The sequence below is a fragment of the Chamaea fasciata genome, unplaced genomic scaffold, assembly GCF_029207755.1.
Source record: "Chamaea fasciata isolate MVZ Bird 193981 ecotype frontalis unplaced genomic scaffold, bChaFas1.0.hap1 SCAF_12, whole genome shotgun sequence".
Taxonomy (NCBI): Eukaryota; Metazoa; Chordata; class Aves; order Passeriformes; family Sylviidae; genus Chamaea; species Chamaea fasciata.
In genome coordinates this window covers 1,020,457-1,042,095 of record NW_027094097.1, presented here as the reverse complement: position 1 = coordinate 1,042,095, position 21,639 = coordinate 1,020,457, and the positions used below count along the sequence as shown (strand labels likewise).

General features: G+C 45.5%; 2 protein-coding genes across 6 annotated transcripts in view; one reads left to right on the top strand and one right to left on the bottom strand.

Annotated features, from left to right (window-relative positions):
• ANKRD27 (ankyrin repeat domain 27) overlaps nucleotides 1-21,639 on the bottom strand; it is a 57,129-nt gene that overhangs the window by 29,260 nt on the left and 6,230 nt on the right. For 3 of the 5 annotated variants that reach the window (XM_066194965.1, XM_066194968.1, XM_066194969.1), the window contains exons 1-10: nucleotides 15,769-15,851; nucleotides 5,721-5,851; nucleotides 4,635-4,745; nucleotides 3,820-3,976; nucleotides 2,145-2,299; nucleotides 1,779-1,838; nucleotides 1,632-1,685; nucleotides 1,481-1,546; nucleotides 1,325-1,401; nucleotides 847-968 (exon numbers count right to left, since the gene is read on the bottom strand). In XM_066194965.1, the coding sequence (XP_066051062.1) occupies nucleotides 847-968; nucleotides 1,325-1,401; nucleotides 1,481-1,546; nucleotides 1,632-1,685; nucleotides 1,779-1,838; nucleotides 2,145-2,299; nucleotides 3,820-3,976; nucleotides 4,635-4,745; nucleotides 5,721-5,822 (904 nt within the window). In that variant the 5' untranslated portion in view covers nucleotides 5,823-5,851; nucleotides 15,769-15,851. Of the gene's footprint in view, nucleotides 1-846; nucleotides 969-1,324; nucleotides 1,402-1,480; nucleotides 1,547-1,631; nucleotides 1,686-1,778; nucleotides 1,839-2,144; nucleotides 2,300-3,819; nucleotides 3,977-4,634; nucleotides 4,746-5,720; nucleotides 5,852-15,689; nucleotides 15,715-15,768; nucleotides 15,852-21,639 lie in introns of those variants that run through there. The other 2 variants (XM_066194966.1, XM_066194967.1) reach the window with 2 other exon arrangements.
• On the top strand, nucleotides 15,990-19,933 carry RGS9BP (regulator of G protein signaling 9 binding protein). The gene has a single exon (XM_066194401.1). The coding sequence runs from the start codon at nucleotides 16,391-16,393 to the stop codon at nucleotides 17,102-17,104; it is 714 nt and encodes a 237-aa protein (XP_066050498.1). The 5' UTR covers nucleotides 15,990-16,390; the 3' UTR covers nucleotides 17,105-19,933.

Genomic DNA, 21,639 nt, shown 5'->3' with positions numbered 1-21,639 from the left:
ATAACTGTAAAGTTCTGCCTCTTAAGACTAAGGGCCAGCTCTACTAGTAGAGAATGCATGGAGAGCCCAGGGCAGGGCCCCAAATGTTCTGTCTCTCACTGAAATAGTCTGCCAGGAGCCAACACACAGATGCAGTTTGTGCAGTACACGCTGCAATATTTGACTAGCATCCCTCCCTTCCCACGCAGCAAGAGCTTGAACATTAGCTCAAGATATCTGAAATTCTCGAGGGCAAAGTCTATGCTCAAAGTTGCTACATCTTCCCATAACCCAGCAGTCTTCCTAGAGAAAAGAGATGAAGTAGGGAAAGCACAAGTTCACTGCGCTAGTCTATTTGCTTTGTAGAAGCATCTTCTCTTTTCAAGCTAGATAGAGTAAACGCCAGGTTAAGAGGATGGTGCTTTTGTATCACAGAACCATTTCTGTAATCCACAACAGCACATTTGTTTGGCCCCACCCAACAGTGCATTTGGCAAAAGATGCGTCTCAAGAGTATCAATTTCAAGATGTCAAGGGGGGCATGGACATACACAGGAATGATCTAGCAGCAATCTCCAGTGTTTCGAATGGATCTCCCTCAGTGTCCTGGCAGATGTGAGCTTCCTACATGTCCAAGGTAAACCACACACGAGGTAACCCAGTACTCCAGCTCAGCCCACAGGAACCAGTGCTGACACATCTACCTCCCTTCCCTTTTGTTCTGCTCAGAGACCTTAGAGCTCCAGCTCAGAGACCTCCAGCCCAGCTGTGTTTGATCCCTAAGTGCCATCCAAACAGTCGTTTATATACAGAAGTGCTTTGCATGTGCTGGTTAAGTTTAAAATGATGGATTGACTAATTACTGACCTCTTTGGCTTGGAGACTGCATAATAGTTTGTACAACTTTACGCAGACAAAGTAGCTTCTGTTGAGGGGAAGTGCATTTGTTCAACTGACCCAGTTCTCGCTTTGCACGTGGTATATTAAAACTACAAAATAATTAAAAAGAAATCATTAGCACAGAGTTCCTCTGCAGGATGTCCAAAGCTCAAGTTTTAACTTATTCAGAGCTGAATTGAAGAATGGTTCCAAAATATTCCCACTTCTGTTCCAAGTGCACCTACATTTCTGCATCATGTAGATGGCTTAAAAACATAAAAGTAAAGGAGACAACCATCAATGCAGAGGTTGTCCTCATTTGACACTTGCAAAGCTTTGATTTTATATCTCAAATGAAAGTATTCAAAAACTTGCTGCGTCTGAAGGAAGACACTTTTTGGCTGGCATAATCCTGTTTAAGACAGGATCTCAGCAACTCTTCAAAGAATCCACAGCTCTCTCTCACCTGAACTCAGGCTTCACTCCAATGTCTTTTTGCTGCAGGTCTTGAAGGCTCCTGGTGATTTTATTAAAATCAGCGTCCTAATTAATAGAAGGGCAACAGGTTTTTAAAATGTCTTAGAGTGAACATCATTGCTACGTAGCAATCAACAAAACTTACCTCACTTGCCTCAATGGTCCCCACATATTTGAAGACTAGATCATAAATAGAATGATGGATATACATCTGTAGAAAAAACCCAGTATTTTAGGCATGAAAAGGAGAATTAAAACCAGCTTGCTAATTATTTTCCTTCATTTCAGATGCTTACTTCAACTGCTTGTTTGATCAGATTCATCTGCTCTTCTTGCTTTGCAAGCATCTTCTAGAAAAGCAAAGCCATAAACAGCAAGAGAAAGTCAGAAAACTTATTGCTTAAGTAACAGTGTACTATGTATTTAGGGGAGTAAGTCTTTACCAAGTGCGAATCTCTCAAAAGATGCTGCAGACATTTGGTATAAAGTGCATTGACAGAATCCTAGGAGAGAGAAAAGATAAAAGCCATCAGAGTTACGTCAACGGGATTTGAAGGAACAACTTCTAAATAAGTAAGTCTTCCACGTCTCTAAAATTTACAGTATGGGAAGAGCTTTAGCAATAATAATTGCATTTACTAAACAGTTCAGATAGTGAAATCCTTAAATGTGAGTTACCACTTCTCCCTCCTCCCCCTTTCACAACTCTAGGCTCCTCTGACACAGAAAAGCTCAATCAGGCAAAGATAAGAGCAGCAGTGAAGTGAATTATATTCAGCAAATTAGACATCAGGAAGGAAGATACTGACTATGTAGTGGCGGAGGCTTTTCCTTTCGTGTTCTTTAAACGTTCTATAGAAAGATCCTATGTATTTATCAAATCTCTCACAGTGCCTTCCCAAGAACTCTCTAACATCTTCAATGTTTCTAAGAGAATAGGAGTTTGACGAAGCTGTAGATTCACCTAAAATAAAAGCCAAGAATCAACACAAAGACTTAATACGTATTCATGGTAAAATACATTTTGTCCCTACACATACAGCCAGCTTGTGTTTACTGAAACATGAACTCAGCTCACTGCACCTTGAACTAGAGGTATTGTCTCTAATTAAAACAATTTAACGTGCCACATTTGAGCAGGCTCCTCTGCTTTTTATGTCAAGTATTTATTTGGAATAGCTAAAATAGATTTCACTTGTCTTTTTACACTGGGATAATTTATTACCACATGCACTCAGCTTATGAGTTGTATAAGTCAAGCTTGAAAGCAGAAGAAAAGCACATTACAGTGTTGACAGAGTGCCCATGCAGGAAGTCAGGGTGCTTTAAGTGAGCTGCAAAAATCCCATCTTGGACTTTTACATAAGCTATTCTTTATTTAGACACGCTTTCTCTGGATGGGAGAGCAAAGTTACATGAGGCAACATTAAAGCAATTCCACTTTTCTTCTGAATAAAACAAATGAATCCCTCACTTAGAATTCAAAAATTTTTTCTAGGCAACTCTTTCATCTGCAGTCAAAGGCAGCCAGCTAATAAGAGGCTTAAGCCATTCTTTTCAAATTACTTTTGAAATTAGAAACTCCTTCACTTCTGAGAGACTGATATAACTATACTAACTAATGGCTGTAAAGAACATCACAAGAATAATTTTTGAGATATACATTAACACTTATAAAATGTAAGGCTACATGAATGGCAGCTGGATTGTTTTGGTTTTTTTTCAGAAAGCCTCCCATACCTTCCTCACAGTACTACTTTCACACTACCCTAGTACTACTTCTTTTTGCACTCACTTATTTCAAATATTCTCATATATATATAGGAAGACTTATGTTTTTATTTCAGAAAAAGCTGAAGCTTCTAAGCTTCTTAAGGAGCTTCTGTTCTTAATTAGTAAACGTAGATTGTTACACAAGTTCACAGGGCCATGCTGTTAACGTTCACAGTATTGACAGTAGTCTTGAAAAGAGTGTTACAGCCTTAGGGAGCACTTCCAGTGCAGGACAAAAAGTGAGACATTCAAGTTTTGTCACCACCAGGAGGTTGCTGCCTAACTCTGCCACACAACTTCTATCCCCCTGCAAAGTCAGCATGAAAGAATTTCCCTCTCCAGTTTTTTGTGCATCCACCTTGCATCTCAAGACACACACGGCCACGTTTAGGATTAAATCCGTTTTTTAAGCAGTCAGCACTAAATTGAGCACAGCTAGGAAAAATCATGCTGTATTAAATATTCCAGGGATAATTCTTAATTCTACAGGATTTACGCCCCAGTCTCAGCACTAGTTTTGCTGGAAGCAACTTGATATTTCTCTGTAGCAGCACACCAACATCTGGCCCAGCAAGCTCATTAATGCCAGGGGGCTTTTAACCAAGCCAACACTTTCCAGAACGAGTTTAATTAAGCAACATTTATTAAGCACATCAAACACTAATTTGTTCACTGTGCAAAGGCACCGACCAAATTGACACCAATACATACTTGAGCTTCCCGTTTTTTCCAATGGATGAGCTATGCACAATATACTAAAGCTTTCTTCTTTTTCATTGTAAAAGGTTTCCTCAAAGAGAACAGGTACTGAGAGAGTGTCATTAAAACCAGCTCCTAGAATGATGAGGTTTCCTTGTATGAAGATCTCCTGAAACAAAACAAGGAACAGATCATGAGTGAAACTCCGCCAGAAAGAAGTTACACTTTGGCTTCTGCCTAGCACAGTTACATTTCCAAGGGGGAGAAGAGAGACTTGCAAGGCAAGAAAGCTCCAAATTGGAGGAATTTCACATTTTCATCCTGTGTTGACACAGAAACAAAGGGTCCTTCATTGTGCAATGGTCAGCTGAACCTTGCCTACAGCCACTCCTTTTACAAGTCTGCTGCTAGAGGGGGTTTCAGACAATCACCAAGGTCTTGTTTGCAGATTTTAGAGCACTTTTAGTAGAAAGGAAATTAAAAAAAACCCAAACCCAACAGCTTAAGATCAGGACTTAAGCCCAGCCTCAGAAAAACACCATCCACCTTGTCTGTATTTCTCACACTTGGCTTTCTTTTCCCAGCAACTCCAGTGAGGACAGCTGGAATAGGAAGATCCAGATGGCAGCCTGCAAACTACCTCTAGTGCAAGCTGTATGTCCAAGTTCTCAGACTGGACTGCAGAATTAGAAATGAACAACCTGGGATCCTCTGCAGTGCCAGCCCTGCCTGCCCCTTCTGTAACCACCAGTTCACACAGTCAGCAGCAGCAGCAAATCACTTACTGGAGGGTCCCCAAGCTACACTCCGATATAAAACAGAAATACCTTTCCATTTAAGGTTTGAAAGTTTTCTTCCAGTGGCTTCAGAACATAAGATTCAAACTGGCAGGTAGAAAGACTGCTGCTTGAAAGGCTTCCTTTGCATGGAACTAGCACCTAAAAAAAGTTAAATTGAGCTTAAGAGAGAAATCCCACATATTGCCAGCTGTATATATCGATACCTTTTGTCTTTAAGGGGCAAGCAATTAAATTGGGCTTATAAATATTTAGAGGAAACATACAGGAATGATAGGTGCTTTTATTTATATAAAAAGGAAAGGTTACCACTAGACACATTGTGTGATAATTAACCCAGAAATTTCACTTAGTAACTTATCTGAAAAATGCCGACAGATGCAACTGAAGCAAACAATACTAAGGGAAGTAAATTAAATTTTTGGTTACTTAGCACCAGTCACAAATTACTTAAAATGAAAACAAATGACTTAAAGTTAAGCAGCTAATAAAAAAGTGAAGTATATTTTCAAACTCAAATGAAAATCCATCAGAAAGAAAAAGATCTAAGATAAACAAACATCTTGGGTTTAGACCAACAGATTGACAATTTGGGACACATTCTTAATTAGAAACAAATTTGATCATCAGGTAACAATAACCTCCATGTTTAATGAAGTCTCTACACACTTAATTGTGAAGGAAAATTAATTGCAAATGCTCAGATTAGTAAATATTAAGGACTGGAGTTTTTATTCCAGGTCAGTTCAATAGCTTTATTTTGCTATGTAAAATGCTCTCAAATGAGTAACTGCCTGTCCACCAGGCATTCCAAAAGGTCAACCCCATTTAAGTTATAAATTTGTGAGAGAACACGTAACCTCAGTTCATCGAAAAGCAAACAAATTTACGGTGGAGTTTAGAAACAACACCAACCTTAGCTTTTTACTAGATCTATATTTTCAACATATCAAGAGGTCCGTATTAGTAAATAACGTGCAACTTTAATTGTTCCGCTTCATTTCCAAGTTCTGTAGGCGTGAACTAATCTTTACATGTTTCATACCAGACACATGGTTTCCATTCCAATAGCTACTCTTCAGTAAGAAGTGTTTAAATATACTTTTCCATACTTACAATGCCATGGAGCTCTGCAACTTTGCTGCATAGATCAGGACGTCGCTTCTGAATGGCCAAATAAAAGGGATTTTTCAAGATATCTTCATCATACATAGCCATATGGACTTCAGATGTTCCAAGGAGATGTTCTAAAACACATACAGAGGATGGTCGATGTATCATACATGCTATCTGTTTAAACATTATATTTGGGAATACCTACGGGCAGTTTGATTCTCCTTGTCCAAAAGGAAAAAGCAGTTTCAGGTCTTGATATAAGCAGCAAATGGCACTGCTTAACTACTAATTACAGTTACTTAGAAGTTATTCAGACAGAATATTTTTCATGATTTTACATTTCCAACTGCAGGATTATCCTCAGTGTCTCCTGAGGCCTTCCAGGTGTTGGAGTCTAACTGTCAATATCAGAAGTTAAGGTGAAAATTATTACCACTTTGTATTACTACCACAAACTAACTTTTGCTGAGTTCTAAAGCCAAGAGACAAAGTAACAGCTTTTTCACAGCACATTCCTCTGCACCACAGGACACTGGTGCTTTTGCACTGTGCTCATGGAAGCCTAAAAACTCACCTGTATAAGGATTACTGACACACACCAATGAGAAACCCAGACAGTGTAACAGAAACCCTCGTGTAAGGCAATCCTCAACTTTCCAGGGAAACTTAGAGGTACACCAAGGAGATATGAATAGCCTTGTCATAATTAAGAAGCCACCGTGAAATTTCTCATAATTTGTGGTCATCTCTACTCCCATGAAAAGAGCCTCAGTGATTAGAGGTCAGGCTGGTAAGTAACATCTGGCTGAACAGAGAGCAAAAGGGCAACTGGAGAGTGAAAATCCAACCTGTAAACCTTGCAAATGCTGTCTCTAGGTGTCACAGTGCCCTGGAGAAGATGATCCCTAAGGAATCAGACCCTCACCTGCTCGCTTCCTCAATTCCAATCCTCTGTAACACACATGAGGGCAGGAAAAACCCTAACAGGTCCCTCCCGGAATAACTTCAGAATTCTTTTTCTTGAACAAGAATTGAGATCACCAGGCATACAAATGCTTAAATAACAAGCTTGCTCTATCTTTGCCCTCATGCAGGTTCCCTTAGTAATCAACAGAAGCTGCACGATTTCCCCGTGCAATTGCAGCTGTATACAGTAAGAAAGGGCGAGCACAGCCAGAGCCTTTAATTTGAGCACACCGCCCTTACACAATCAGCATCCCCTTGTTTCCTCCAACACAGAATTATCCCCAGCACATTATTTGCTCGGTGTGAGCTCACTGTGTGGCAGTTCAAGGGAGTGGAAAAACACACACCCAATTCCCATCAATTCCAGACAGCCTTTGAGCTCCAGCCATGCTATCAGCTGATCTACAGCCTGGTAACTGAGCTGGGCTCTGCTCCCTCCTGATCAGGCACAAGGAGAGTTCCCTGAGAGAGCTGAACACAAACACGACCAGTTCAAGCTACAACTCATTTCCACTCCAAAGGTACCACCAGTTTCTTAGAGCTTGGACAAGCCCAGCCTGAACCACCGAAGCCTGGCAGCGATGGACGTGTGCCTCAAGCAGCTTTTCTGCCCAGTTCCAGACGAAGCGGCCAATCTGCTTTCAAAGCATACAATAACACCAAGAGCTTGCATGGAAGACTATTTATCCAGTGCTCCCATATCAGCACAGCCATGCAGTTTGCTGACACAGCGGGGAGGAAAACGTTTGCTCCTTGACACCTTCAGAATACCAACCAAGCGGAGTAATCAGAGACTGTGAGCCCACAAAAAGGCTCAACAGGAGCCGGCAATGTGCATCTGAGGCCCCAAACCCAACCACGTCCCGGGCTCATCGCCCCGCGTGGGCAGCGGGTCACGGGAGGGCAGTCTGTCCCTCTGAGCCCCCTGCAGCGCTGCCCGCACAAGGACATGGAGCAGCGAGTCCAGGGAAGGGGGACAGAGGTGCTCCAAGGGCTGCAGCCCCTCTGCTCCAGAGACACGCTGAGAGAGCCGGGGGGCTCAGCCTGGGGAAGAGAAGGCTCCAGGTGACCTCACTGCACCCTCCAGTCCCTAAACGGGCTGGAGAGCGACTTCAGACAAGGGAAGGAGCTTCCCACCGAAAGAAGATGGATTTGAACGTACAGAAGAAATTCTTCCCTGTGAGGGTGCTGAGGGCCCGGCACAGAAGCTGTGGCTGCCCCATCCCTGGAAGCGTGCAAGGCCAGGCTGGAGAGCTCCGGAGAAGGTGTCCCTGCCCATAGCCAGGAGAGGAACAAGATGCGCTTCAAGGTCCCTTCCAACCCACACCAGCCAATTCTACAACCCACGCTCTGTCCTACCGCAGTGTCTGGGTGAACAGGACGGTCGGCGGCGACTCCGCCACGTGATGACGACTACAGGGATTTCTCGGCACGTGGCTGCAGTCCGAGTCCAGGCCGCGGGCTTCCCCCCAGGCAGCGCTGAGGGCAGGACAAGAGGCAGCACAAGCGCCGCGGCAGGTGTGCTGCAGGAACACGATCTCTCACTGCTGAGCCACACACCACCGGGGCTGAGGCACACCTCGGGGCAGGACGAGTTCGCCGCGAAAAACACTGCCAGCTGAACCTCTGGCTAGGCCGCAAGCCCGAGTCTCGGTGACTGCAGTCCAAACGTGACTCGGTGACAAATCAGGATTTATAACCAAATATCATTCGGCGTAAGGCCAGCACCAGGCAGGGCTGCGTGTACACACACCTGCAACCTGCAAAGTACCGCGCCCCAGCAAGACTTGAGAGCCCCACGTGCTTCTTCTTGGCCGGTTTTGGCTGCTCCTGTAATCACAGGAGACAAACTGACTGGAACAGGGGCTGAAGGAAGAAAGGCAAAGGAGCCCTGTAAGCAGAATCTAACCCGTGAAAGGCAGTGATGTTTACACCTAAGAAACTGCACGAAGCAGGTGGAGCCCGCAGGTGGATCAAGCTTTCAGTGAAGGATTTTCCCCACATCTAAGAAGTGGGCCTTAACCAAAGGAAACAGGCTCAGGTGACAGATGAGGAGCACCTTCCGAAAGGGAAGTTCAGCACACGGTTTAGATTGCTCGGCAAAGCTATCAAGTCTCCCATGGCGTAAATCTCAAGAAGGCGTCAGACAAATCTCTGCTAGAGGTGCTAGTGGACACAGCAAGGCTGGGAGGGTGGATTACGTGGTCTTTGAGACATTTTCCAAAGCCAGCTTCCATTAATGCAGTCGTCCCACTGAGGCAGGTCCATCTGCCTTCAGTTTGGTGAATTGATATCTCTGTCCAAGCAGCAGAAGATGAGACTGCTGCGATCCTCCCCGAGACAGCAATGGAGCAGCTGTTAACGCCACATTCTGTGTCAGGGGGAAAAGCACAGGGACACAAGGAGGCGACCAAGCATCAGCCCGCAGTGCTAAAACTGCAGGGCACAAATGTCTCCAACAGCCTTATTGCTGGTCTTTCAGCCTAACAAGTCTTCGAGTCCAAAGACTTCTTCCCATAACAGGAGGGGAAGAGGACACATACCATAAATCCTCCTCATCTAAAATCCTCCTCCTCACCATCAAGAAAACCCTCAACTGCTAAGTGTTGTCCAGAAAGAAATTTGAAAGTGACAATTCATTCCCTGGCAAAAAAAGGTGTAAGAAATTTATGTGAGGAGAAGCTCCCACAGAAAGCCTGACCTCATGAAGCTGACTGACCTCTTAAAACACGGCCTGCACCTGGGAAAAAAAAAAGAGCAACTGGAGGACTTGAAGAATCATTACTGACAGACTATCATAGGAAAAGCTTGAAATTACCTTCAGGTCCTGGTTCACGACTGTTCACCACAAACAACCCGTTCTAAACACTCAGCTGCAGCCACAGATTCTCTTACTACGAAACAACTGACAGGGTTGAGTCAAGCTTGGAGCTCCAGCAAGGAGAGAAAAGAAACTGCACACAAACGTTGAATCCTGGCATTTCAGTTACTGTAACGCACCTGAGGTGCCATTGACGGGCTCCACCCCAGGAAGGAAGGTAGAACTTCTGCTTCACACAGGTGTTTGTCACCCTCCCCGAGCAGAGCAGATGGGAACCCTGCACTGCTCCCTGCGAGAACGTTCCTACACAGCAGGACGCAACCCGCGCTGGCCACGTTAGTACTGCTTGGAGAATCACTGCTCTCAATTTCCTTCCCTTTTCTCTCTCCCTTAGCCCTGCAGCTGTTCAGTGTCTCATGAGGGGATAGCGAGCATATCTGATTAAAATGTGGGCATGAAAAACAATAGGTGGGATACTCATAACCTGAAACAGTTTAGTCACTATATTCACTTGGCCCTCCATCACCTTCCCACAGCATTCTCCAGAGACAGAAGTGTGGATGTAGAAACAACTTAAGTCATTTAAAAAAAAGGAAAAAAAAAAGAAAGAAAAAAACCCCCAAACCAAAGGAATTTAGTTTACAGATTCAAGAGAGTACACTGAAGCTTCCCCAAAGCTCAGGCATTTTTGAGACAAAGTCAATTCCTTTCCAGCCCAAAAGTTAAATGCATCTGAAAACACTGGCTAATGCATCGCTGTAATTCTAGGAACACATTAGAATTCTCCATTAAGAGTTTGTTGGCAGAACACAACATCCATCTTCAACCTAATTTAACTTGGGGGTGACACAGACCTACTCTTCCAGCTGCACCTTGGACAGCTTTAGCTTTACAGGGAAAATCTAAAATGCACAAAGCCTTCTATACATCACCAGAACTGATTAATGCTTAACAGAACGCTCATTAAAAACTATCATCCGCTCTATTCACTATGAAGTTTACCAAATTCTATCAGGTTGAGCAGTAAAGCAATTCTCAAGCACTAATGTTATATAAAAGGTTTAAATGGAATCACTTCAGCGTATGGCTTCATGCCTGTAAACCCAGAAATAGCTCAAATTGCTGGAAGAACAGAAGCTAGCTGGATCAGACAATCTAATAAGCATTATGTTACAGTTTAAAAAAAAACTATGATCGTAATCTTACAACAGACTAATCCTTTCTAGATCAAAAGCCGAGTGATAGATCTAGCAACAAAAATATGGTACAAAGGACTGCTCAAGTGAAAAACGCGGAATCTAAGCACATCACTGTTTTCTCTAAAACGTTGGACGTGAAGCCTAATTACCTCTGGTACTGGAAACAGTGATGAGGAATAAATTCTGACAGTTCATTTTCTCATTGATAGTGCTTTCCTTTAGAGACGGACAAGTGAGGAACCTTCTCTAGAGCTTGCAGGTTTCGGTTCCTTCTAAGAAGTACTTTGAAATTTAGACAAACAGCCGTCAAAGTGGATGATGCCATTGTATTTGCATTGTTACTTAGCAGTTCCCTCCTGTCCACATTCACCTTGTACAACTATTTACTCAGACCTTAGGCCCATCATCTTCTGAACATCCTGCTCCATCCCTGCTAAAGACTTCACAAAACATTCTGCAGAGAAAACATCGTTCATAACAGCATGAAGGATGGCGTATACAAACACTACAGAGTCAGCGCTCAGCAGCATAATAGTCTGTGTTTTCACCATGGCATTTTAATAATAATTCAGCAGAACAAAGTAAAAACAGCTACCCAAGTTAGTAAAAATTATGAGCCAAGTTCAGTAACCTCAACTGTCTGCAGGACAGCAAGTTAGGATGTTACACTGGGATACGAACATCAAGTTCCTCAGTGTCCTCTCCACACGTATCCAGCTTCAAGGGAGCAGAATGCCACGTTCTCCAAAACCAGACCCATCAGCACGGCAAGAAGCATAAATTCACTCAATTCTATTTTACTACTTGGCAAATTTCATGTGACAACATCACCTGAGCTCACAATAGCTGCAACAGGAATAACTAAGGCTTAGCAATCCAGTAACTTGGTATTTGCTGAAGTGCTCAAAATAATGAGTAAATGAGACACAACTCATGATTCAACTAAAAAAAAATTATCTCAGAGTAGCAGATAAATACAAACTTTATCAGAAATGTATCATTCTAGCAAACTCCACCGCTCTGGGGGAAAAAAAAAAAAGAAGGAAAAGGAAGCAACTGTTCCCCAGTTCTAAGTTAAGGGGTTTTTTTAACAGAAGTATACCTTAAGAGCACCACTTGTCAAAAGGAACAGCATAAGGTAAGCATATCTTAGAGCTCTTTACAAGGAAACAGGAACCTAACAGCGAAATTTAAATAGACTCAGTCCAAAAACTCAAGTCACCACTCCAGTTCCTGTTTCACCAGCACTGTTACTCTTCAGTTACTCTGCCTCTGGGCAAAAGTTACAATCTGAACTTGAGCCCTACATCGGCATTCACCTCAGAATAAAAGCAGAAGATCATTTCTTGTTCTGAGCATTTTAAAACTCTAAACGGTAAGCGTTGAGCAGCCTGTGAAAAACACCTGACACATTCCAGTACACCTTGCTCACCACAAGGGAATAGGTAAATCCATTCCTATCCCTTTTAGATTCAGGTTCAGCTTTTACTGCTTTCTGTGAAATGGGAGTTTGCAAGAGCAGCACCTTTGAATTATCGGTTTACAGAGTGGTGAATTCACATCAGTCAGCTCAAGGCTCACTAGCAACCGGTGAAAAACTAAGTTTGATCATCCCAGAACATCAGCCTGACAGCAATGCAACACGGTCTGGAAAGGAAGGGTCATGTGCCGTCTAATTTCTCTCAGCATCTCCCTTCCAGGCACACATTTCTGCCACGGAAGGGTTAAGAGGTGGCACAGGATCTCGTGGCTCGGGTTTTGCCTCCCCCCAACACCCCCAAGCCTTTCCCAAGCCTGGCAGCTGTGGCCCTGCTAGCACTGCTCCTCTCCTTGGCCAGGCTCCCCCAGACCCTTGTGCAGCTCCTCAGGAGTCCCACCTCAAACCCCAGAACCGAGCTCACTCCTGAGAAGGTTCACCCTTTATAGCTTAACGCTGCATTTGCAGTACTGCTTGGCGAGGCCACATCCTTACTTGTCCCTCACTCGAGGACGTGACTCTCCCCCATCACTTGTTCTCTCCTCCGGAGGAAGCACATTTCGATCCGTGTGGATCCTTCAACAGCCAAGCTTCCCACTTCTGTCCAGTTACTTTGACGTACTCAAAAACATCTTGCTTGGCATTAGCCAAGCACCAGGAACAAGCTGCGTTCTCTCTTCACAACAGGGCAGGGCCCGGCAGAGTCCCAGTTCTCACAGGTTTAGAAATCCACCAGAGCGGCTGCAAAAAGAAGTTTCATTCTTTGGCTTGCCACTGCTGCAGCTGCCTCACATTGTCCAGTGGCAGCCCTGAGCCACTCAAAGGCAGCCCTAGAACCAAGTGCAAGGGCTGTTCAGGGAACCATCAACAGTTACAAGGAACCTCCAGAGGGAGAACATTAACGACAACTATGAAGCTCCCACAACGGCTTCTCAAACAAGGATGCTCCCTTCAAACACCACTCAGCTCTATTTATGGACACGTCCTCCTCGGGCTCTCAGAGGCTTCTGCACTTTGGCACTTCACTCCCTTTCTCTGGCAGGGGCAAACTCTTCTGGAGTCGGAATACACAGAGGTTTACTTAAGCCAAATATTTTCATTTATTTAGCCACCAGTGCAAGGGTAAGAAGGCTGGAAAACAGTGCAGCAGGTGAGCTCTAGCTAGCAAATTAAATTACTTTAACCACTACTGGTGTTATAAATGCTACACAATGCAACACATAACAGCCTAAGCTAATTAACAGCTTCCTAAAAGTAAACATCGTGATACAGAAGTATCAGTCTAACCTTCCCCCACAATATACATTAAGATTCTTCCTGTGGATCAAAGCCTCTCCCCACCACAAGCAAAAAGCAAATCACAGAATTCAAAGATTTATCAGTGATTAGGGAGAGGGAAGAGGTTGACGTCACATTTCATTTTCACTGCATTTCATCCTTATTTTCCTCCTTCATCTCATAGTGGCTTCAAACTTTCCCAAGCCATAGCAGTCTCCAGATCAAACTCAGTATATGAGCTTACTCTAAAAGCAAGTTCCTCAGACAAGGCTTACCAACCATTTAAGGAAAACAAACCTGCCTTTACCTAGAATTCTACTTGAAAGTATTAAAATGAGGCTATAACATTTAATTAGTGATGTTCAAGATGCATCACAGAATACTTTGCAAACAGTTTTAGGAGCACTGCACGGGAAGAACACGGTTATCAACATCTATTGCAAGAAAGCCTTGCCACAGAACCAGGAAATACATTTGTTCTATTACTCATTAGCCTGCTTCCTAAGTCAGTCAGTTCTAAGAATTTTTACCTCCATCCTAATAGTTTTCCCAGGACAGTATTTTGGCTAGTCAGCATCTTGTTTGAAAGCAGTATCAAGATTTGGATTTTCAGAACATCGTGCCCCACAGACAAACAACTGAATTTTAAGAGTTCCCACAATCTAAGCAAATTGTATAACTGCATGCAGCTGAACTTAAATTAGAACTGATCTAAATAACAGGCTCTTCCTACATGACACACCTAAAGATGTACTTAGGCATTACCCGATCCAGATCATGACTGCTGCTACCTTCAGGTTCAAACAGTCACGGGTTTCTGAACCAATACTCCCTCCCTCCCTCCCCAGAAACATTCACAGATGTGAAGTGGCTTCCAGATTCTGACACAACTTCAGTGCTCTGCAGCAAACTTTAAACGTAGCTAAAACAGACACACAAATATGCATAATTCAGGCAGCAATAAGCTTAACACTTATGTCACACAGGACTCCAGATTCAAACCCAGAGCTAATCCTTTTTCCACCTGACAATGATTAGGCAATTACGAGACTTCACTTACAATCAGGTCAAAATCATCCCGTGTTTCTTTATTCCTACAAAGAAACGGGCATGACCGATTTGCTTCTTCTAGGCTACCAACACGCAAATTGGCAGAGCTACTCAGTTTAGTTGGTAGCAATTTGATAAGCTACACGAAGTTAAGAGGACATTTCTTCCAGTAGTACATTTCTTACAGGTAGTAAGTTACCTGCAGCAGAAGCTATACAGGTTTTGGAACTAGGGCCAAAATTAAAAGTAAGATAAAACATAAACAAAAAAACCCCCGTCAGTGGAGTTTAAGCTACCACAATCCAGAAAGAGGAACACAGGCTAGACGAGACTGTTCAGGCTGGGCTCTGCAGCAGAAAGCCGGTCTGCCTGGACTCTGGTCCTCACAGCAAATTATCTCGCTCATAACACACTGCCTTGCAAGCGTAATGATAACAAATAAGGGAATGGGCCATGCTCCCCTTCTTGTGGGACTCCTGTGGCTTCACAGCTTTGTCAGGCTGCTGTAGCATCACAAAACCGCCCAGCTACCCACAAACGCTGGGGCACATGCGACAGCACATGTTGCGACGAGCGAGCTCTCGAGGAGCCCACTGGAGCAGACACGCCGGGTGCTAGGGACAACCCAGACCAGTTCACCGAGCGGCACGCACATCAGCCCCATCCCGCCGGAGGTACACACGGGCACGGCCCAGCAGCGCCCACCGGGCTGGACCCGGCGCGCCGCCGAGGGCAGCGGCGGAGCATCGTTCGTGACGGTGACGACTGGCGTGTCTCCGGCACTTCCTCGCGTGCCAGCGCTCGACTCGAGCTAACTGCAGGCGGCCCTTCCTACGAACAACGGCGGCGAGCCCCTTCCCCGGCCGCGTCCCGGCGCTTCCGCGACACGCGGGACAACCGGGGCGCCGGGCGGGGCCGGCCTGCCACGCACACCGGGGCTCAACGCGGCCAGGGCCGGCCCTGCCGCGGGTCACCGACCGGGGCCCGACCCCGCCGCGCCCCGGCCCAGGCAAAGGCCGAGCGGCCACGGCCCCGCCGCGCCAGGCGAAGGCCGAGCGGCTCCCGGGGCTCGGCTCGGCACGGCACGGCACGGCACGGCACGGCACGGCGGGCCGGAGCGCTCCCCGCTCCCACCCCGGCGGGAGCCGCAGGCTGCCCGGGGCGGGAGCGCTACTCACACCGACACCATCGCCTCCCCGGCCGCAGAGCCGCCGCCTCCCACCTCCCCCGCCGCTCCGCGCCCCGGCCGAGCCCTACCGGGGTCCAGGGCGGGCCCGGCGCGGCCGCACGAAGCCAATGGCCGGGCAGAGGCGGGAGGGAGCGCGCTCAGAGCCGGGAGCGCCGCGGGACCGCCGCCTGCGGAGGCGGAGCCTGCGAGGGCTTATAGCGCCGGGCCGGGCGCTCCCCGCCATGTGACCGCGCGGCCGCCCGCCTGGGGCCGGTGAAGTGGCGGCGGCGGGGACCGCCGCCTGCCCGCCCGCCCGCCCGCCGCTCCCCAGAGCTTTAGCCTTGGCTTTTTTGAGTTGGTATTTTTTTTCTCCTCCGCCCTCGGCGTTCGGCACTTTCCAAACAGCAGCGCCCCGCTGAGCGCGGCGCGGAGCGAGCCGCCCCGGTGGCGCTGCGGGCGGCGCGGGGAGCGATGCCGCCTGCCCGCCGGGGCTCCCCGCCGCCCGCCCGGGCTGCCGGAGGCGCCGGCGCCGCCTGACCGGCGGGTGAGCGGGCCGCTGGATGCAGGCGCGACCCGGAGGCTGCACTTGCCATGTGTGCTGGTAGCGCCCGGCTGTGGCAGCGCCCGGGGCCCGGCACCGGGTAAGGCGGGGCGGCACCGGGCACGGCGGCACCGGGCACGGCGGCACCGGGCACGGCCCCCGCCGCCACCATGGTGAAGGAGGAGTGCAAGGCGCTGCTGGACGCACTCAACAAGGTGACCGCCTGCTACCGGCACATGGTGCTGACCATCGGCGGCACCTCGGACTCCCAGAACCTGCGCGAGGAGCTCAAGAAAACCCGGCAGAAAGCTCAGGAGCTGGCGGTGGCCAACAGGAACAAGCTCACCACGGTCCTGAAGGACAAAACCGTGAGTAAGGAAGATAAAGCCGAGTTCGAGAGGCTATGGGTGATTTTCTCCACGTGCCTAGAGATCCTAGAGATCGACATGAGGAGAGCCCTGGAGCTGGGCCACGAGTTCCCGCTGAACGTCCCCAAAAAACACCTGATCCAGACGGGCATGAGCGGGGGAACCTCCGGCGTGGCCGCCCGCGCCATGAGCGTCCAGAACATGAAATACGAGGCTGAGCACAACATAGACGTGGTGGATTTGAAAGACCTCGAGAACGAGATCAACCAGGTAGGAGAGATGATGTACGAGATGGAGATGAAGGTCAATGTCCCCCAGTGGACAGTAGAGGCTAAGCAAGACCCGGGGGCTGAACTGAAATCCACCATCAGCGTGGGCGCTTCCTCTATTGGCATGATCTCTGTGGAGGAGAATAAATCCTTCTGCGATATCAGCAAGGTTCTAGCTGGGATTATTTTCACTGCTGTGCTCATTATCGCTATTGTCCTGGCAGTGTGTGTGGTAAAACTGTCTTAGGGTGGTGGTGCAAGCTCTGACACGAGTGACCCCTCTCCGGCCGTCTCTGGAGTGTTTCATGCCTCACCTTTACTTCTAAAGTGTGTCACTTGGATGAGCTGAGAATTTTAAACGAGCACTTGAGAGAACAAAGCAGAACTTTCGCCTCTGGGTATCCTAAAATGCACTATTTGTTTCTTCATGCTTTTTGAAGGAAAGGGATGTAAATCAGCCTGCGGAATAGAATGTCCCCGTGTACTGGACTTGTAACAGTTAAGCGAAATATCAGGGTATTATCACTACTGGCTGTAACAGGGATTTGCCTGCTATTAATAGGTCACTATTCTCAGAAGCCCGTGGTTTTTGTTCTTCACTAGGCTCCCGTGTCTGCTGCTGGTCACTGTTTACAGTATGAGAGGGTAACAGAAATTTGGTGGCTAACATGGGTGTTTTGTCTGACCAAGTGAATAGATGACTTCTTTTTTTTCCCATCAAATACAAAAAGTGTTTCCTGAGCGGAAGAAAGGGGTAAGGATGAAAACCACAATAAAAGAATGTAACCAATCTCTGTTTTAAATAAGTTCATGGCTGGGGAGGGGGGAGAAAACAGAACGATGTTTGATACCAAGTACTGTCTGTTGATTTAGCCTGGATTGTACTGAACCCAGTTGCATGAATTGGCGCAGCATAAGTGAATGACTAATCGCTTTCCAAATCCCGATGGAAAAAAGGGAGAGTTGCATATTCAGAAAAGTACTAGCAAGGCTCACAGTTTTCATTCACGTTTACCATGATTTTGTCTTTCCCTGCAGAAAGACTGATTCTTGCTACTGGTTCTAATTTTTCTTTCTGAAGCAGCAATTTGCACTCCACGATAAACTATAAAAACAGGAGCAATGAATCTACCCACAGCAGATGCAGTAACATGGGAAAACAGATCTTAGCCAACAGAAACGAGAAGTTGAAGCAGACCTTCCCAATGGGATTCCCTCCTGTCGACAGGCAGGGATTGATGCTTGTATGTGTACAGTCACATTTCTGCAAGCTCCCAAATTGCAGAAACCCAGACAAAGCTAAAAAACGTGTCTCAGTTTTGTATCTCAGTCGTGTCTGATTAATCATGTGGGAAACGGGAAGTCTGTAGGACTGGTCCCATTTGATAACAGTACAATTATGGAAGGGAAATGCAACAGCATAAAACTTGCCAGCGCTTCCCTGTGGAACTGTCAACATCTAAATGTAAAACGGTGGGAACAGACACTTGCTTAGCAGAGCAGCTTTACAATATTTTGTAAAAAGGATTTATGTGTTAACAGTATTTATTATTTACTAATGGATATACCGTCTAGTGCTGTGAACACACACTGTCCATTCAGGAATGCTGGGTACATGTGCTACAGTGCCATAGGTGTATGGGGCACTCCACAGCCAAATATAAAGACCCCAAAATATTGGGGGTTTAAGAAGTCGTTTTTCTTCATAGATTATTACAGGCACATTATCAAAAAGTAATAATCAGGCACGTTTCGTGAACAGTCTTCATGTTTGTTAAATAAAACTGACAACATGCATAAACACCTAATATTTTTTAATATTTTTGAGTTAAGAACTAAACATACTTCAAAAAAAAGATCTGCAAAGTTTATTATTTAAAAGAACTGGATTTATGGGGGGAGGGAAGGGATATTTCAATCTGGTCACGTGTAGGTGAGGAAGAAAATAGTAAGCAGAGGCTTGAATTCAAAGCTATAGACTGTCCTTACGTCAAAGGATAATGTGAGCTCTGCACATTGGTCCAGTCTAACTCCATTCTCTCAGGAATTCTGCGTGTTACAAGACAACTCCGCATTCCTTTCTGTTGTGTTTCACTCATTCCATAGAATAGGTTTTGTAGGTGGTTAATCTGTGTCTGTAGAGAACCCTGACAACTTTCCAACAAAGCCAGGTCTGTATTTATCGGTGCTACAGCTCCAGCTGGCCTAGACAAGGTGTCATAATTGCTGAGTGTTCATTTAAATTGGATGATCTTCCTCACAATCACAATAAGTGAACAGATTTAAGGAAAGTACAGCAAAAGCTGCAGGAGAATGTACCTGTTTGGACTGACACCAGTTGGCATTAAGGACTTGTAGATGTTTTCACTTTTTGCACTCTCAGTTCACAGGAAGGTAGAGAAGCCATTGGGCTCTATTCTGTGCTTCCTGAAACCTCCATATATCTTGTGAAATCAGACCATTTAACCCCAAGTCATGAATGCAAGTCTGTTTTCTGGTGGATAAGTAAATGGTAACAATGACAACATTCATTATCTTTTATCTTGGTATCTTCCACACACCTAACCGTAGATAAAGTGTTTATCCATGCTTAGTTGTGTAGAAGAATTTTTAAGAATAAGTCATCTTCAAAAGCAAGCTTCAGTGGGTTGGTGAACTGTGAGTTTCCTGTCCATTGCAGTTTTGGGGCTTTTTTATTTGGATTTTTTTAGTGTAGGACTCAAAGAAGTAATATAAATCGCCTCTATGTACGGATGAATATGCACACAATTACTGTTTAAAGGATTTGCCTTGGAAAAAGAATTTTCAAATATTAAGACAAAGCTGGCTGCAAATTAATTAATCATTAGCATGTTCCTAAAAATCTGTATCATCTTATATTTAGGCTCTCTGAAATTCATAGATTAAGTGGAATTCTGACAGAGAATTGGCACTGTCTGCGTGGATAAAGTGCTGCCATTCATCTCCTGCACGTGTTTGTTCCACGTGACAGCGTCTGGCACAACACTGCAAAAAACCAAAACTAAATGAAACCATCATTGCCTAAAAGTATGGAGGCTTCCTTTAAATTTAGAAATAGACATATAGATTTGCAGTCTTAATTTTTTTCCCCCTACTGGAATGCAACTGGAAGGAGACTGGAAATGCTGCTTTGTAAGTGAAAAATGGGAATTCATCCCTCAAAATGGTCTATATTGAAACGGCGTGATGAAAAAGCACATACTCTCAATGTCGATTGGTGAGAATGTAATTATAGTACAAAAGAAGATGGTCATTGCTTGATTAATATCAGTGTTGATCTACTTCACTTCTTTTGTCTTTATTCACAGGATACACACATTACATTTGCTGGACACTAAAATCTTACTCCTGACTTGAGTTACACTGGTTTTGCCTGTGCATGGGGTGGTATTTTCTACACTTTGAATAATGCAAACCTATTACTGTCACTATTTATTTAACTTAAAATAAAGTACTTACAACTCACTGGTTTGCCTGCAGCAGTAATTCAAACCAAACAAAATCTGTCAGAGCAAGTCCAGAAGAGGCCACAAAGTTGATCAGAGGGGTAAAGCACCTCCGCTGTGAGGAGAGGCTGAGAGAATTGGGATTGTTCAGCCTGGAGAAGACAAACTTTGGGATGACTTAATTGTGCCCTTCCAGTGCCTGAAAGGAGCCTGCGAGAAAGATGGAGAGACTATATTTACAAGGGATGGAGTGAACAAGGCAGGGGGGGCTTCGCACTGACAAGCTGGTTCAGATGAGATACTGGGGAGGAATTGCTCCCTGGCAGGGTGGGCAGGCCCTGGCACAGGGTGCCCAGAGCAGCTGTGGCTGCCCCATCCCAGGAAATGTTCAAGGTCACGATGGACACGGCACAATCTGCTCTGCTGGAAGGTGTCCCTGCCCACGGCAAGGGTTGAAACCAGATGACCTTTAAGGTCTCTTCCAACTCCAACCATTCTGTGGCTCTTTGAAAAGCTGGAATATTAATACATCTTACCTGCAGTAGGCGCTTTTAACCTAAAGCTCCCGTTTCAACTACAGTAATGAAAGCAATGCGCTAAGCCCTCTCGTTAGTTTCGTTAACATAAACACAGCCCTCTCAAGACCCAGAGTTGAAGAGTGATGTAGCTTAACTTACACTGCCAGGGAACCCCTGCCTCAGGAAACAGCCACGATGCCATGGAGGCTAACACACAGTGGTGCCTTCAGCGCCGGTTGTCTAGCGTGAAGTAGAGAACCGTTGGCTTGGACAACCTGAAAACCAGACTAGACTGGACCAACGACTGGATTCTCCTTGTGTTGGGATCCAAAGTCTGTCACTCTCAGCCAGCAAAGCTGGCATTTACTTTAGCAAAAGGCACACACGACCTAAGGAGCGTGAAACTTGGTCCTGTGCTGTTGGTAGCAACAATGATCAACAGTTGTGTCAAACCATCAGAACAGGGTGTTAAATGCAGCAATTTGAAATCTCGTTCCAGGATTTCCAGTCTATCACCATAAAAACCCCTGACACTGTTCTCTAGTTTAGTAACAAAAGGAACACAGGACCATTATTAAAGTGATTCTCCTGATGTTGCAAACAATTTAACATCAAACTTCAGCACTATGAATATAAAATAAAGTTAGTTTCAAAATTCTTCATGTAAATATGAAAATACTTTTTTACAGTAATGCAATTATTTAAAACTGGACTAAATGACTGATGTAATTAGCTTTCAGATTAAAAATTAAACGTGCTTATTGTTCACAGAGAGGATTGGTTACAGGTTTGCTTTT